The sequence below is a fragment of the Cyprinodon tularosa genome, unplaced genomic scaffold (assembly GCF_016077235.1).
Source record: "Cyprinodon tularosa strain WSP-4 unplaced genomic scaffold, ASM1607723v1 ctg525, whole genome shotgun sequence".
Taxonomy (NCBI): Eukaryota; Metazoa; Chordata; class Actinopteri; order Cyprinodontiformes; family Cyprinodontidae; genus Cyprinodon; species Cyprinodon tularosa.
This window is the reverse complement of record NW_024039258.1, coordinates 250,933-266,900: the sequence shown is the minus strand read 5'-3', so window position 1 is coordinate 266,900 and position 15,968 is coordinate 250,933. Positions and strand designations below refer to the sequence as shown.

Sequence of the window (15,968 nt, the reverse complement as noted above, 5' to 3'; positions counted from 1 at the left end):
TTTATAACAAACATATGAAGCGTTTTCTGTGCAGCACTGACTCTCCTGACTCTTTGCCTCTGAGACGATCATGATTGTTTTCTACTTTAGATCGACGATTAAATGTAAAATAATATAAAAAATATAGGGAATAATATGATGAGACTCTGAAAGAGATTAGATCCTTTAGAAACCAGAGCAAACCAGTTTGTCTGAATAGAGTTGCCGTATGATGACATCATAAGAAGGGGCGGGGCCGCGAGCGGATCAGAAGGCTTAACTGCATCACTTTGTTACAGTATATGATTATTGATCAGACTCTGATCCATGGAGCCGTTCTAAGGTTTGATCTCTGGGATCCGGTATCTGGTTCTGGTTCTGATCCGAGTCGGTTTCCCTCTAATCGGGTCTCAGCGTCTCTGCAGCTGCTCTGACCCGCTGTTTTCAGATCAGCATACTCATAGTCAATACCTGATTATCCCTTTAGTTTCGTATGAAAAATGGACTTTAAACCTCAATAGGCATGTGTCCCTTTAGTCATCTACAAAAAAACTATTTAATTACTAACTTTTCTGTATTTTTTTAAGTGTATGGCGATCTTGTAGAAATAAAAGCAGAACTCACAAAGTTTTTTTTTACAGGTAAACAGGCAATAAGTGTTACAATATAAATCTGAGACGAAAGAAAAAAAGAAATCCAACCACTTAGCACGATTATGTTGATTTTTGTTAGCAAACAAAGATTTATAAAAAAAAAATTATAATAACAAAAATGTCGCACTACTACCAAGAATCCAAAGTTTCATTCAATAGTATTTCAGTATAAATGATCAATAACCCAAAAACCTTCACAACCAATTTATAAGTAAACTCAATATCTCTTTTATATCTGCAAAAAACAAACAAAAACATCCCTAATAAATGAAAGTCCAAAACTGTCTGTTCTTTTTATTTTTTATAATAATGTCCATACAGGTGTTCCATCCTCTGAACCCAAAGTTAAATCCTGGAAGCGTTTAAGTCCAAAGTCCTTTCCAAGACGAAAAATCCAAACGACAGTTTGCTATCGGTACACTTTAATGTACTTTATTAAAAAAAGAGAAAATAACATAGTGGTTATGTTCAGTCTTACCATAAATAGTGTTTTTGTGCATGACCTAAGGGAAACACGCCTGTTGAGTTAGTTTAAAGTGATAGAATGATTCTATAGGGTATCTGGTCCTTCAGGTCTCTAATAGGGTGATAGAATGATTCTATAGGGTATCTGGTCCTTCAGGTCTCTAATAGGGTGATAGAATGATTCTATAGGGTATCTGGTCCTTCAGGTCTCTAATAGGGTGATAGAATGATTCTATAGGGTATCTGGTCCTTCAGGTCTCTAATAGGGTGATAGAATGATTCTATAGGGTATCTGGTCCTTCAGGTCTCTAATAGGGTGATAGAATGATTCTATAGGGTATCTGGTCCTTCAGGTCTCTAATAGGGTGATAGAATGATTCTATAGGGTATCTGGTCCTTCAGGTCTCTAATAGGGTGTGTAACATTGGTTGGGCTGAAAATGGCATATTAGCTGTTCTGTGAGCCCTAATGCAGCCTGGTCTAAAGCCCTGGAATGAAACCACAGCTTTTCTTCCTTTTATGGTTTGATCATGAATATTTAGATGAGCTGTGCTCTGATTGGTTGGTTTATAACGAGCCCAGCTGCTGAGCAAAGACGCATCATAGCAACAAGAACTCACTCACTGAAACATCAGATTGTTGATATGGTAGGGGGACCAGACGTCCTCTTTTTCCTGGACATGTCCTACTTTTCATAACTAAAACAATGTCCGGGGGGATTTTCAAAGTCGTCCAGGATTTCTGTCGCCTGCAGTGCAAACACTGGGTTGAACCTGCGGTTGTTTGGACGTTCTGATGAACGCTGTTTTGAACCTGCGGTTCTGTTTGTCTGCAGTGTTTCCCTGAAGGAACCGACATGACCTCCGTTCTGGACCTGTACTTCCAGGTCAGTCCAGCTGTTTTTTTTAACGCTCGATGACTCTGTGCTTCCTGGTCCTTATTTGGTCGTGTGTCCTCTCTGTCTCCAGCTGTGCGCCATCGAGGTGACGTGTGAGAGCGCCAGCGTCATGGCCGCCACCCTGGCCAACGGCGGCATCTGTCCAATCACAGGCGAGCGCGTTCTGAGCCCGGAGGCGGTGAGGAACACGCTGAGCCTCATGCACTCCTGTGGGATGTACGACTTCTCCGGACAGTTCGCCTTCCATGTGAGGAAGACTCCGCCTCCTCCCGAGCGGCTGCTGCGGCGGCGGTCTGTGTTCTGATGTCCTAACCGGTTCTGATCCATCCCCAACAGGTCGGACTGCCGGCCAAGTCCGGCGTGGCCGGAGGCATCCTGCTGGTCGTCCCCAACGTGATGGGAATCATGTGCTGGTCGCCTCCACTGGACAAACTGGGCAACTCGGTCCGAGGGATCCAGTTCTGCACGGTAAGAGAACCGCCTGGTTCTACAGAACCTTTCCTTCTCTCTGAGGTCCAAAGAGCCGATTAATGAGCGGAAAGTTCCAGAACTGGACGGGTTTATTGATGCTGGTTAATGAACAGCATCCCGGTCGGCGGCGCCGGGGACTGACAGGAAGCAGGTGTGAGCGCCACCTGCAGGCTGAAGCTGAGCGGTTCTGGTTTCGTTTCAGGACCTGGTGGAGCTCTTCAACTTCCACAACTACGACAACCTGAGACACTTCGCCAAGAAGCACGATCCTCGCAAGGAGGGCGGAGACCAGCGGGTAAGGAGCTTCTGGTTACCGCTGCTGGTCGCCAAGGCAACCCTCCTGTCGGGCTCGGCCCGAAGCAGCAGAACATTAGAACCACCCAGAACCAGGTGGGTCAGAAGGTTCCGTCAGTCAACCAAACAGGAAGGCCTTAATATTAGCTACCAGAACCAGAACCAGACCATCTCTGGGTCCATCTGGTGTTCTGACCGCTAACGTTCCAGAACCTCGGTTCTAACCGCTGGTTCTGGACGGGATTAAAAATACAAGCAGATTAAATTAGATTCAGATCCAAACTGTTTGAATTTTAGATTCAAATGAAAATTGAAAATTAATTTAAATAAATTGAAAATTAATTTAGCTTTTTAAATTTGTTTTGCTTCAAAAAATTTTATTGTTATAATTTTTTTGTTCTATAATAAATTTTCTGTTTCTTTGTGTCTGACAACCGGATTCTTTAACCACAAACTAATCAACCACAGATTAATGGATTTTAAATCCTTTTATTTTACAGCGTGGTCAGTTTGGTCATAATCACATGTGGATGAACATAGAGCATCTTTAGCATCCTTAGCTAACAGCTACTGGTAGCTGAAGAACGGTAATCTGGCCACTAAGGGGCGCTCTCCTTTATCCTGTTCTGCCAGCTGGGTGCCAGGTCCCCAATGCTAATGCTAACTTTGTTTAGCTAAACAATCTTAGCCTAGCTAACTAAGCTTAGCAATAGTCAACCTTTAACTAGCAGTGACCTCCCTTTCTCACTTCAACATAGATTCTAACTACTTTCTACCCGCTGATCACAGCTAATATAGCTGCCATTGTTCCAGGCAGAGAAAGGATAGAGTAGCTCCGCCCACAGCGCATCAGAACCACTTTACCACCGCGCAGCTAGAGCAGCAAAGATGCTTCAGCCGCTCGTGTTTATGCGCCTGCGGTCTGAACGTAGCATAAAACTGAATACATTTTTTTTTGTTTCTTGTTTCTGTTTTAAATCTTAGAAATATAGCACTTAGAAGCAGCCATTTATAAAAGAGCTACTAGCAAATCTTCAGCCTGTTGTTGGTGCAGAATAATGTTGATGTTGGCATCATAACCAGAAGTAAATATTTATATATTATGGACCTGTAGAAAAGTATAAAGATTTTTATTTCATACATTTTAATCTGCATCTTTCTAGAGTTTGTGTAGATTTAAAAAAAAAAAATCATTTTGATGGAAAATTAGGCTTTAATGACATTTATTCAGCTCATTAGTTTAACCTGATAAAAAATCTCAATCCATCAATCTGGGTTTGATTATTCTGGATTAAGGAGCTGATTCTGTGACACAAAGAAACTGAAAATTCAGTTTTGGTTCAAAAGTTCAAACAAAAAAAAAATCTGAATGTAATTTTGAAGAAACTGAATTTAGTTTCCATGGTGATGAGCGTTGAGCCTGTATGCAGAGTTTCTTCCTGCTGACGACTTGATGGAAGCTTCTGACCTGCTCTGGTTCAGAGGGAAACGCACCACCGGAGGCGCCACACGTCTCACAGCTCCCCCTGCTGGCCCAAACCGGTCTGCTCAGACCTGCAGTGTTTGGCCTCCTGACGCGGCGCTCCGGATGTGCGTTCCCCTTTAAGCTCCTCCTGAACCGAACGTTAAACGTCTGATTGTGTTGATGAAAGAAGCGGCGGTTCTGAAACTAACTGATTATCCGTGTCGGTTGAAACAGCAGCAAATCTTCGGACCCATGGATTACGAGAGCCTCCAACAGGAGCTGACTCTGAAAGCTCCGCTCTGGAGAAAAGTGTCTCCCACTGAGACCGACCAGGACAGCTCCACCACTGTAGTCTATAGGATGGACAAACCCGCCGAGTGACCACCCCCCCACCCCGGCTCCAGCTCATATTTATTACTGGGAAATATGCGGGTCTATTTATTGCTGGTGACGCGGGGAAACGCTTGTTTGTTTCTGTTTTATCGAGGTTCCTTCAGGATGTTCTTCTCGCCGCCGGTTCTGCAGAATGAGGCGGATTCTGTTGCTTTTCCTGGAAATGGTTCTGGATGTGGAAACAGGAAGTGTTCCGTGTTCATGGGGTCTGAACCTGGACGCAGATTTATCCCCGTAGAACTCTTCAGGAACCGTTTCAGATAAAGATAAAAAAAAATCTTAATTTATGCAGAAAATAGGAATATTGAAGTATTTCTAATACTTAAAGGATGCAGCATCTCTGCCAGACCCGTTATCAGACGGTCCGGATAGCTTTAACCTTTGACCTCCTGCAGAAAACTGAGCTGCATTTATACAGTGCTGAGGCTATAAGCCAGCTCACAGGCAGTGCACAGCAACAGGTGGGGGAGGGACAGACATTTCCCTTTTTTCGCCTAAAAAAAAAAAACAAAAAAAAATTTTTTTTTTTTTTATTCTCAGCTGTAAATTAAAAACCTGAGAGGTTGATACCAGGGGCCCCGGGCCCCTCAGGGCCCCATGATCTCTGAACAGATGCAGCGTCCAGCTGCAGGATGAATCCTGTCTGTCCCCTGAAGTCGCCCCTGCTACTCTACTGGATTTTATTTTGGGGCCTCAGGAGGTGAAGGGGGGAAAAAAAGCACACCACACTTTTCAGAAAACCAAGCAATAAGCAGGCAGTGTTACTTTGAGGCGGTGCAGCAGCCGACCCACAGGGTTCTGATGCTTTCTGGGTCGGTTCCGCTGCAGATTAGCTGCCTTCCAGAACCATCAGCTGCTGATGGTCCAAACGTTCACCTGCTTTCTGCCCGATGACTGACAGAAAGGAACCGTAAAGTTCTGGTCCGGCCCGCGGGTCTCTGTTTTCCTTCCTCACTGAAAACACTAAAAACCTTCCAGTAACTTTCAGTCGGAGCCAGATGCTGAGCATGGATCCAGGGGCTGGTACCGGTACCAGCTTTGCCTGGTCAGGTTCTGGTCCAAACCAAAGGTCCACAGAACCGACCAGAGATCCTAAAGTTCTGACGATAATTGGACCGGGTCACTAAGAACCGGTCCAGAAGGAAGAGGAGCAGCTGCTGGAGCTTCCTGAGGTTTTATCGCTTCATCAGAACTTTTCAGTTTTATTTGGGCTTCAGGTTCATTTAAAGACCTGTTTTTTTATTTTATTTCTGCTATAAATTCTGATCCGATCAGATTCTGTATATCTAGAAAAATCCCCAAAAGGTTCTGTTCCTTCGGATGATCGTCGGATCGTCATTCCTGGGGTTTCGTCTTTGTTCCTTTATGTAACCATGGCGACGTCTGGCGTTAGCCATGAAGCTGTAGTACGGTCCATCCAATGACGCTAAGCAGCATCATCAGCTCACAGGAAATGTCAGGACGCTGTAATGCAGGAAACGCCACCGTTTAGCTCCGCCCCCGAAATGCAGCAGCAGTTTGAATTGGCTCCTTCAACAGGAAGTTACATCCTGTATGCTTCAGTCTGATTGGTCAGAAGGAGAGACCCGGGATCCGTTTCCTGTTCCTACCAGACTCTGGTCCCTCATCTGCTCCTTCCGGCTGATCAGTCTGTAAATAATCTGGTTTGTCTGGAAGGTTTGCAGGTCGGCTGCAGAGAAAACTCTCAGTTCTTAACTTCTGTTTTACCATTTAAAGGCGAATCCCAGAGAATGAAAGGATCCCGAGGACTCGGCTTTGAGGGACTCCAAAACTAATCATTCCTGGAATTTCGTTGGACGTTTGTAAAACAAAAGAAGTTTAATTTTATCTTCAGGTAGCAGCAGAACCTGATTGGTTTGATTCTTTATTCTCAATTTGTTCATTTTATAAATTTCTGAAGGAAAGTCTGAGTGATGGAAGGAAAACCTGAAGAACCGAGAGCCGGACAGAGTTTAACGTCGTTCCGCTTTATTTCCCATGATCCTCCACCAGGATCACTGCCGTTGTTCTGTCAGACCAGCATACCCATAATTAATAACCTTTAGTTTGGGATCAAAAACAAACTTTAGACAAAACATACTTATTCCCATGAAAAGCCAATTAGTTTTTTAGACGGACTCTGTCCGGTCAGAACAGGGCTGATTACTGCGCCTAAGGGGCCGAATGATGAGCTCTTCTCTCTTTGCAAAGATAAGAAAATAAAGTGAAATCCATCGATCTCCGTTTATTTAACTGGGTGAATGGTTGAACACTTTTTTCCCACGACAATGACTAAAGGGATACACACACTTTGAGGTAGTTTAAAGTCTATTTTTCATACAAAACTAAAGGGATAAACCCAAATCTGTCGTATTACAGAAGCGTACTGACTGTATGTATGCTGGTCTGATGGGGTATGATGATCTGACAGAACATCTGTAAATCGTAGGTGAAGGTTTTCTGGGTATTCTCTAGGAGAGATCTACATTCTGCTGCTTGTTGTCAGTATTATCTGAGCCGTTCTCCTCGCAGCAGCAGCTGTTTAAAAAGGTTTTATTTTATTGAATGAAAACTTTAGACGTTCCCGACCCGCCGGGCCGCCTGTAGGAACCAATCAGAGGCTCTGGGATCAGAGCTTCAGCTCGGAATGTCGCTGCTGGAGCAAAAAAACCTCTCATATGTGAAATAGTTTTTATTTTCCACGACTTTTTTAATGTCTACATTTTATTTTAGTCTTTTTTCTGTATGTAGGATTCAAAAGCCTCGACTGTTTCCATGTCATTTATTCCTTTATTAGATCTGATCAGTCTGTATGTTCGGGTTAAATCTATTTATTCTCGGTGCGATTAGCTTCAGTTTCAGTTTAATTTCTGATTAAGTTCAGAGGAAGGAGCTTTAAGGAACGTTTTCCTCAGGCGATCCTAAATGACGCCAAGTAAGAGATTTAGTTGGTTTTAACTACGAACTTTCAAAGCTGCCAAATTCATCATGAATATTTTGTTTTTATTGAACTGATGGAAATGATCAGCTTTTATAGTTTATTTAAAGACGGAGGAGGTTTGTACATAGAGGGATGATGAACGATGGTGCCTCCATTATGCTGCATGTATTATAAATAAAGGCAGCAAAGCTTGAATAAACTCAGCCTAAAAGGACAGAAAACACTTGACCAAAAAAATAGGAAACTGTTTGATTTTACATCAAGCTTTAAATGAGTGTATCATCAGCGTAGAGGTTTATTTATCATAGGATTCTTGTTATTATTTAAACTGGCTTTTCTGCACTCCTGTTTAAATGTCGCTCTGCTTCAGTCCTACACTGAGTAAAAGCAGCGCTGCTAAAACGATATAGAAATAAGTAAAAATGTCTATTTAGCCTTAATTTGAGCAGGTAAATTAGATGGAATCAGTGTTTTTACTCTTAGAAGAAGAAAATTATATAATATGCAGTCGAAATAAGACAATGCAATTATTTTCTTAGCATTTGAAATGTAAATTGTCTCAATTAGCTCCACAATTCAAGGAAAAATGCACTTATTTTAAGACGAAATGAATTGGGGACGATGGAAAACAACTGAGCCGATTAGTTTCTTCTCCCGAAATGTTAAAAGAAGCAAAGAGACGCCTGAAACCACAAATTATCAACATGAAAGTGCTTGTTTTTCTTTTTTTTTCTAGAATATTTATGAATGAGATAAAAATCATTGATGCAGTGAAACACTGACTTCTTCACACTGGGATCTGCTGCTTCAGAAGCGTTGCAGTTATTTAAACGCCTTCCTTGAATGTTAACGAGATGTTTGCTTTATTTTGTCACTGGTTCCTGTTTGGCCTGAAATCTAAAAGGCAGCGCCGGACAAACTGGCTGCGTCTCATTCCAACCAATCAACATTCATCGTCTCTGTGCTCGATGTGATTGAAACCCATCAGATTAATGAGGGCGGGGCTTCTGAATCTGTTCCTGATTAAAATCATCCGTCTGTTTTGGTTTCCTGCTCATGTCATGTTTGATTTCTGTCTGTTTTCTTGCATGCTGAGTTTTGTACCGACTGTTAAATGTCTTTTCTTTTTTCATTGTATATGCTGAGCCTTTTATTTCTTAGAAATGGAAACTACAGAACGAACTTGAATAAAAATAAGTGATCACTACCGCTGCCGTGTGACCTGGAGGCGGAAGGTTTCAGACCGAGGATTTGGTCTTTAAAGGGACGAGAGGACAGCAAACCTTCCGCTTTCAGGTCCACCTCTGTCCAAGTCTTTATGTCTGTGATTCTGTTTGAAAGTTCTCCATGAATCCATGAGCCGTCCTGTCTGCTGGTTGAAGCTCCGCCCCTTTCTGGCTGCAGCCGACCAGCAGACATGGCGGCGACCAATTCTGCTTTTTATTTTTCCTTGTTTCTTTTTTGCCATTTTGTCTCCTGTATGAAATCAAATAAAGCACTTATCCATCAGCTTCCTTTTGTTCCAGCAGCCTTCCCCCCATCCACCCACACCCACTCTGCTGTGGCTTAAATCATCATCAAGGAGGTTGTTGTGACCTTGGCAAAAAAATAAAATGTAAAACTCTAAAATCAGAGTTATAGTTAATGTTTTTCTCTAATAATTAAAATCTGTCTTAAAAGTTGAAGCTTCATCATGTCAACTTTAGTCCCATCTAGTGGTGACTAAATGAATCGCGCTCTGGTGCCTCACCATTATGTATGGAAGCTGTTAATAGTTAAGGTTCATGAGGCCCCATGAAGTTTTTCATCACATTTGCAAAGAGCATTGATAATGTGTCAATGAATACTGACACCTGCTGGACATGTAAAGTCACTACAGGGAGCCTCTGACAGACACTGACTTGATGACCTATAATATGATTTAAGCAGAGATGGCAAAAGTACTCACTTTCCGTACTTGAGGAAAAGTACAGATACTTGTGTTAAAAAATACTCTGGTAAAAGTGGAAGTACTGATTAAACTTCTTTACTAAAGTAAAAGTAACAAAGTACAGGCTTGTAAATTTACTTAAAGTATAAAAGTAAAAGTAGAAACCACTTTTTTCATGCCGTTGCCTAGATTTTAAATGGATGTCTGCCAATAGGACTAGATCTCCGTTGTGTTCATTTTCAATCATCTCGTCGTCCATGCTACTATGCTAACGCCACCGCCACCAAGCTGCAATGATTTGCCGCCAATGAATACCGCCGAATCTGCCGATTCATCTTGTAGTGGTGCGTCAAATGCAACGTAGATTCCCATCTAATTAGATTGAATTTGGTATTGATGACGTGAAAAATAATAACGGTAACTCCATTGAAATGATTCAAAACTAAAGTAACGAGCCAATTTTTTAAAATGTAAGGAGTAGAAAGTACAGATATTTGTGTAAAAATGTAAGGAGTAGAAGTAAAAAGTCGCCATAAAAATAAGTAGTAAAGTAAAGTAAAAATATCAGAAAAATCTACTTGAGTACAGTAACGAAGTATTTGTACCTTGTTACTTCCCATCTCATGATTTAAGCTATTGTTTGCTTTAATGTATTATTACATATCTATCGTTAAAATTGAATATATGTTTGAAATTTTTAGATACAATTAAGAAATGTGAACATAATTAGAAAATTTAAGTGAAAACATGAATATGGATGGTTGTTGACTAGGATTTATTTATTTGATAACTACAGTAAGAATAGCAAACTAAGAGTTAATTTGAAATCGGATAAGTTGAGTTGTAACTGAGAGGAACAGGATGACAAGAAAATGAAAACATCCATTTTCCGTCACGCTTATCCCTACGGTGGTCGCGAGGGGTGCTGGTGTCTATCTCCAGCTGTTTACAGGTGAGAGGCGGGGTCCACCCTGGACAGGTCTCCAGTCCATCGCAGAGCAACACAGAGACAAACAGGACAAACAACCATTCACACCTAAGGAGAATTTAGAGAAGCCAGTTAACAGTCATGTTTTTGGACTGTGGGAGGAAGCCGGAGTACCCGGAGAGAACCCACGCATACTCAGAGAGAACATGTAGACCCACTACGCAGCCCGAAATAAAAACATATGAGATCGAAATGGTCCCACTCGGCTGAAACCTCCCTTTTGCCTTCAGGCTGCCCCATATTTCCTGATAAATTTAATGATAAACTGCAAAAGATCTGCGATTTTTTTTTGGCTTATAAACAGTTTGGTTCCAAACAGCTCCTGTATCGGTCATGTAACCTTCTTGAAGCGATACGCGCACCAACACGGGTCTTTGCTTTTAGAGCTCGACACATTAACCGAAGAATCGGTGTTGCTGGAACCATCATTACTGTGGAGAGTCAGAAATGTGATGATGTCATCCTGCAGGAGTTCAAAGTTCAACCCAAATTCCTCATATTGTAGCTTCTGTTCATTCTCCTTTCATGGGTCAACAGTAGAGCTCTATCCAGGGTATGGAAGGAAAATCCAGACTCCTGAGCTGAACCCAGACAGACTTCCTTAAACGGCAGACATGAATGACGCTACAGTGTCCGAAGGTCTGGTTTAAAACTATGAAGGTTTGTTTATTAGCATGTGTCTTACAGAGAACAGGAAAGAAACAATGGTTTTTGTTAAACCATGGTTTGTGGGTAGGGAGAGTGGACCGTTCAGCCCCTAAATAGTGAGTCTACGGCTGTCTTAGGATGTCCGCCCTAATCACTATATAGGGCACCATATAGTGATTATGCCATTTTAGATGAGGGTCCGAACGTCTAGTGGATGAAAGTAGTGGACTCGAAATTTTCCACAATGCACCTTCTAAAGTAGTGATCATTCATGGTCAATGGATGGGGAGATATGGCCCAAAATGCTTTGTGAGGAGAGTTCTCGACCCGCTGTTGACAACAAATCATAAAGATGGCGCCGTGCAGTGAGTCGGAGTCATGGGACCAACGGGGAGCAAAGAGTAGCGATCGTCTGTCCGAACGGAGTTCACTATAAAGTTCACTACATAGTCCGCGCTCTATATAGGGATGGAGGGATTGAGGGTTTAGGGTGCAGCTTCGGACACAGCCTACATCAGTGCAGAGTCGCTGGAATTTGGCAGCATGTGTAAGAGCGAGCTACTGACGGAAGATCCAAATGTAAGCTCCACCGGTTCTTTTGCATCTTTGGCTGAATCCCAAACTGTCCCCTAAGCACTAACCCTTAACCATCAAAAGTCACTCCCAATGATGTCACCTGTTGGGTTCAAAAATGTAGGTTTTTAAAAGAAGAACTGAAATACACAGTAAGGGATTTTCATATAGCTTCTGCAGAAGGAGAGACAGTTGAACCACAGACTCAAACACACTGTCTCACACCGGACCTCCTCTACAGAGCGTTTTATTAACAGAACATAACACATGGTTACAAACAGAGTATTGTTCTGACAGAACAATTGATCAGTTCATAAAGACAGGACGCTCCACTAGAATGACAAGGCAGGATGGTCTCCTGACTGAATCATGAGACAGGAGTGGAGCATCTAATTTCTACAATGTTTCATATGAACACACATTACTTTAATAATCATCATTGAATAAACCTAACCTCACCCTCGCAGCTGTGGAAGGCGCCGTGATTGAAAGTGTGTGTGTGTTGGGGGTGATTTTCATTCAGTGTGACAAAGATGCTGCAAACCAGCAGAATTTACATTTGGAGGAACGTGTTTCCTCCGCCACCATGCCGCCGTTACACCTGCTGCATAATTCCAGCGAACCTGCATCTGATGCAGACCGGCTATTTAGGGACTGGACGGTCCACTGGCCCTACCTACAACAGGGTGTGGATGGCCCTTAATGGAGGACTCTCAGTGGGAACACGCAAACGGAGGGTTAGAAATACTTGATTGCCACTGATAAAAAGCAAAAGTAGTTTCATAATGTCTCTTTAACAGACATCCCAAGTCTCATGGAAGTTCCGGGAGTCTCCCTGATATAGATAGTTGTTCACAGATGCCCGCGAGTCGGATAAATTATCCCGGATTTTACACTTTGCAAGGTGGTGTCTTTTAATGTGCATGAGAGCGGGTAGGCAATAATTCATGCATCGTGTGCGGATAGGAACTACTTTGATTACGCGGACAACAAGGGAGAGCGGGGTGTGGGAAGGAGGTTGCTGGTGAAACCTGTGCACCGGATCTGTCCAAAGCGATGCTGTTCAACGAGTGTTCCAGGCGACTGGTTGTCAGGGAGCGCTCATTGGATTGGATCAGCCTGGGTCAGCCTGGTTCTGATGCATCCATTATGAAGGCCTGATGTGTTCAGTCTCTTGTCCAATAGCATGGCAGCAACCAGAAAACGGTTCTTAGAACCCTGTCCAAACTCAGGGAAAGGAGAAAAACCGAACCAGAACCAAGGACTGGACCAGCGAACCTGAAACAGATCCGATCAACTTGGATTTTTGATTCAAACCTTCCATCAGCTCCTCTTTTTTTAAGCAGGTTTTTAATGTTTTCTGCCAGCTGGTTATATTCTTCCTTTTAACCTGATTGGTACTGTTTGTAGATCCATTCATTCTGATGGTTCAGGACTAGAGACTAACCTCTGGGCTTCACATGCAGACAGTCACTAAGACGCCTTGTTTCAGGTCCACTCCCCTGAACCAGACGCCTCATGGTTCATCTGTTTTCATGCAGGATTTATTTTGAGCTTCATGCAGATTTAAAGCTTCCAAAAGGTTCACCTTAGAGTACAGTTTTTGTTTGGTTATTTTTTTTGATAACTTATATTGAAATATTTTAACCAATCTGTTAGGAAGAAGAGATCATCTTCCTCTTAGATCAGAATTATCAGCTGCCCCTTTTGTAGATCTCCAATGATCCTTCATCCAGAAGGCTGCAGGGACCTGAGTGTCTGAGGCCCCCTGTGAAGATGTTGTGTCTCTGATTGTGTCCTCAGGTGAAGTCTGTGGTCAACCTGCTGTTTGCTGCCTACACAGGAGACGTTTCAGCCCTGAGGAGGTGAGTCAACAGTTTCAGCTCTTCTTCTCCACCAGAATCCATCCAACATGCATGGAGAAGCTTTAATAAAGCAGCTTTGTACTTTACTGCCCCCTACTGGGCTAAAGATGCACGTTTTTCCAGAGCAGAAAGAAGCGTGAAAATGCTTTATGAATGTGAGATTTTTAAATGTTTCTGGATGATTCTGGATGTTTGTTTTATTTTTCTATTATCTCATCTCATCCTTACGAAATTATTCATCTTCCCAAACTATCCAGCTCGGTTGATGTTAGTGAAAACCTGCAGCTCCAGTCAGACGTCTACAAACTGATGAAAAATGGATTCATTTTTAGGATTTATTTAAATTGTTCAATGACGTCAGAACCACCTTAAAGTCAGAAAAGGGTCAAAATTCTACATCTAGGCTCATATATCTAGATACACCCCATAAACATTTCTCAGCAAATTTTACTTCAGGGGTTTTTCTGCAGTCACCATCAAGCTTCTGCTGGAATATTGGACCGCGCTCCCGGCCAGAACCAGCCCGGTTGATGTAAATGGGCCAACCTCTTGACCCGAATGTTTCCAGTTGCTGAGATTCTGGGAGGCTGTTTTCGTCTCATTTGTTCCAAACCAAGTTTTGATCTGTGTTTGGGATCATTGGCTCCCAACTGCTAGAACACCAGTTTAGCTCCAGCTTAGACTGGGAGGGTTCTGATCCAAAGAAACAACCTGGACAAGCCAGATATCCTCAGGGGAAGCTTGGACGCTCAGATGAGACAAAGATGGAGCCTTTTGGAGGATTCAGACACACCTAAGAAGACCACATCCACTGTGGGGCACGGTGGTGTCAGCATCATCCTGTGGGACCATTAAACCAGTTATACTGGAGCAGTGAGACAAGAGCATGGAATAATAAAGCAGTTCTTCATCTTTAGCAGAACACTGAACCCAAATCCAGGTCCAAACTGGTTCTAGACTGGATGACATCAGGTATGAACCATGAACCGTCCCGTTTATATAGGCTTCACCAAAGGTCCAGAACATGGAACCTAAAAGCACGCTCAGAACTGGACTGTTCTGATCGGGGATTTTACCCGCCTCGGTTTGTAGATCCGATCTCTCTGTGAAGCTTGGTGCCACAGGTGGAAATCTGGATGGATCCAGATTCTGGTTCTGATCTGCTTTAATATCTGTTTGATCTCTAGTGGATCAGAACCAGATGTGTGATTCGTGGTTCTGAAATCTAAGCTAGATGTTTGTGTGTTTAGGTTCGCCCTGTCCTCCATGGACATGGAGCAGAGGGACTACGACTCCCGGACTGCGCTCCACGTGGCAGCAGCTGAAGGTAAACCCTCACCAGGAAACATTGGTTCTCTGGTTTTCAAACAGAACCAGACCGTTCGGGTTTCTCTGTGTGTTTTCAGGACATTTGGAGGTGGTCCGCTTCCTTCTGGAGGCCTGCAAGGTGAATCCAGTACCAAGAGACCGGTGAGTCCAAGCTGCCCCGGTTTCCTAAGGTCTGTTGGTTCTAAAGAGTAGAGACAACAGTTGGTTCTGTATGAATCCATGTTTCCTCTGCCCAGGTGGGGGAACACGCCGTTGGAGGAAGCTGTGCAGTTCGGCCACCATGATGTGGTCACTGTCCTGCAGCAGTACCAAGAGAAGTATACCCCCCCCGAGGGTTCTGACCACAAGAGCAGCAATGAGAAAAACCTGGACAGCCTCCTGTAGATCCGCTGGCCTCCCATAGACCCACTGGTCTGCCGTAGACCTGCTGGGCCCCTGTAGACCTGCTGGCCTCCCGTAGACCCGCTGGCCTGCCGTACACCCGCTGGGCCCCTGTAGACCCGCTGGCCTCTCGTAGACCCGCTGACCTTTCGTAGACCCGCTGTCCTCTCGTAGACCCGCTGGCCTCCCGTAGACCCGCTGGCCTCCCGTAGACCCGCTGGCCTTTCGTAGACCCGCTGGCCTCTCGTAGACCCGCTGGCCTCCCGTAGACCCGCTGGCCTCCCGTAGACCCGCTGGCCTCTCGTAGACCCGCTGGCCTCCCGTAGATCCACTGGTCTCCCGTAGACCCACTGGCCTCCCGTAGACCCACTGGTCTCCCGTAGACCCGCTGGCCTCCCGTAGACCCCCTGGGCCCCTGTAGACCTGCTGGCCTCCCGTAGACCCGCTGACCACCTGTGGCTGTCTTCTCTTCAGCACTCAGGCTTCTGAAACGTCATGAGTTAGATAGTTGCTTTGCTTTGTGTTTTTATTGTGAGCAGCTTAACTTTATGGTTCCAACCACAGAACACCGTCTGAATATCTGTAACCCGTGTCTACCGTAGATCTACATATCCAGATATATACATATATATTTATAAGCTTAAGACTGGGACTGCATCAGAGTCGCAGTTTAGTTCTGTTGCTTCAGTTCGTCT

At 43.7% G+C, this 15,968-nt stretch overlaps 1 protein-coding gene across 4 annotated transcripts in view; it reads left to right on the top strand.

The window, feature by feature from the left end:
• Positions 1 to 15,436, top strand: part of glsb (glutaminase b) — a 33,767-nt gene extending 18,331 nt beyond the window's left edge. The window contains exons 5-12 of one of the 4 annotated variants that reach the window (XM_038304078.1): positions 1,933 to 1,983; positions 2,066 to 2,242; positions 2,332 to 2,463; positions 2,669 to 2,761; positions 13,502 to 13,563; positions 14,814 to 14,890; positions 14,970 to 15,033; positions 15,129 to 15,436. In XM_038304078.1, coding sequence (XP_038160006.1) covers positions 1,933 to 1,983; positions 2,066 to 2,242; positions 2,332 to 2,463; positions 2,669 to 2,761; positions 13,502 to 13,563; positions 14,814 to 14,890; positions 14,970 to 15,033; positions 15,129 to 15,276 — 804 coding nt within the window. In that variant the 3' untranslated portion in view covers positions 15,277 to 15,436. Of the gene's footprint in view, positions 1 to 1,932; positions 1,984 to 2,065; positions 2,243 to 2,331; positions 2,464 to 2,668; positions 2,762 to 4,459; positions 5,330 to 13,501; positions 13,564 to 14,813; positions 14,891 to 14,969; positions 15,034 to 15,128 lie in introns of those variants that run through there. The other 3 variants (XM_038304075.1, XM_038304077.1, XM_038304076.1) reach the window with 3 other exon arrangements.
• Positions 15,437 to 15,968: the final 532 nt, after the last annotated feature.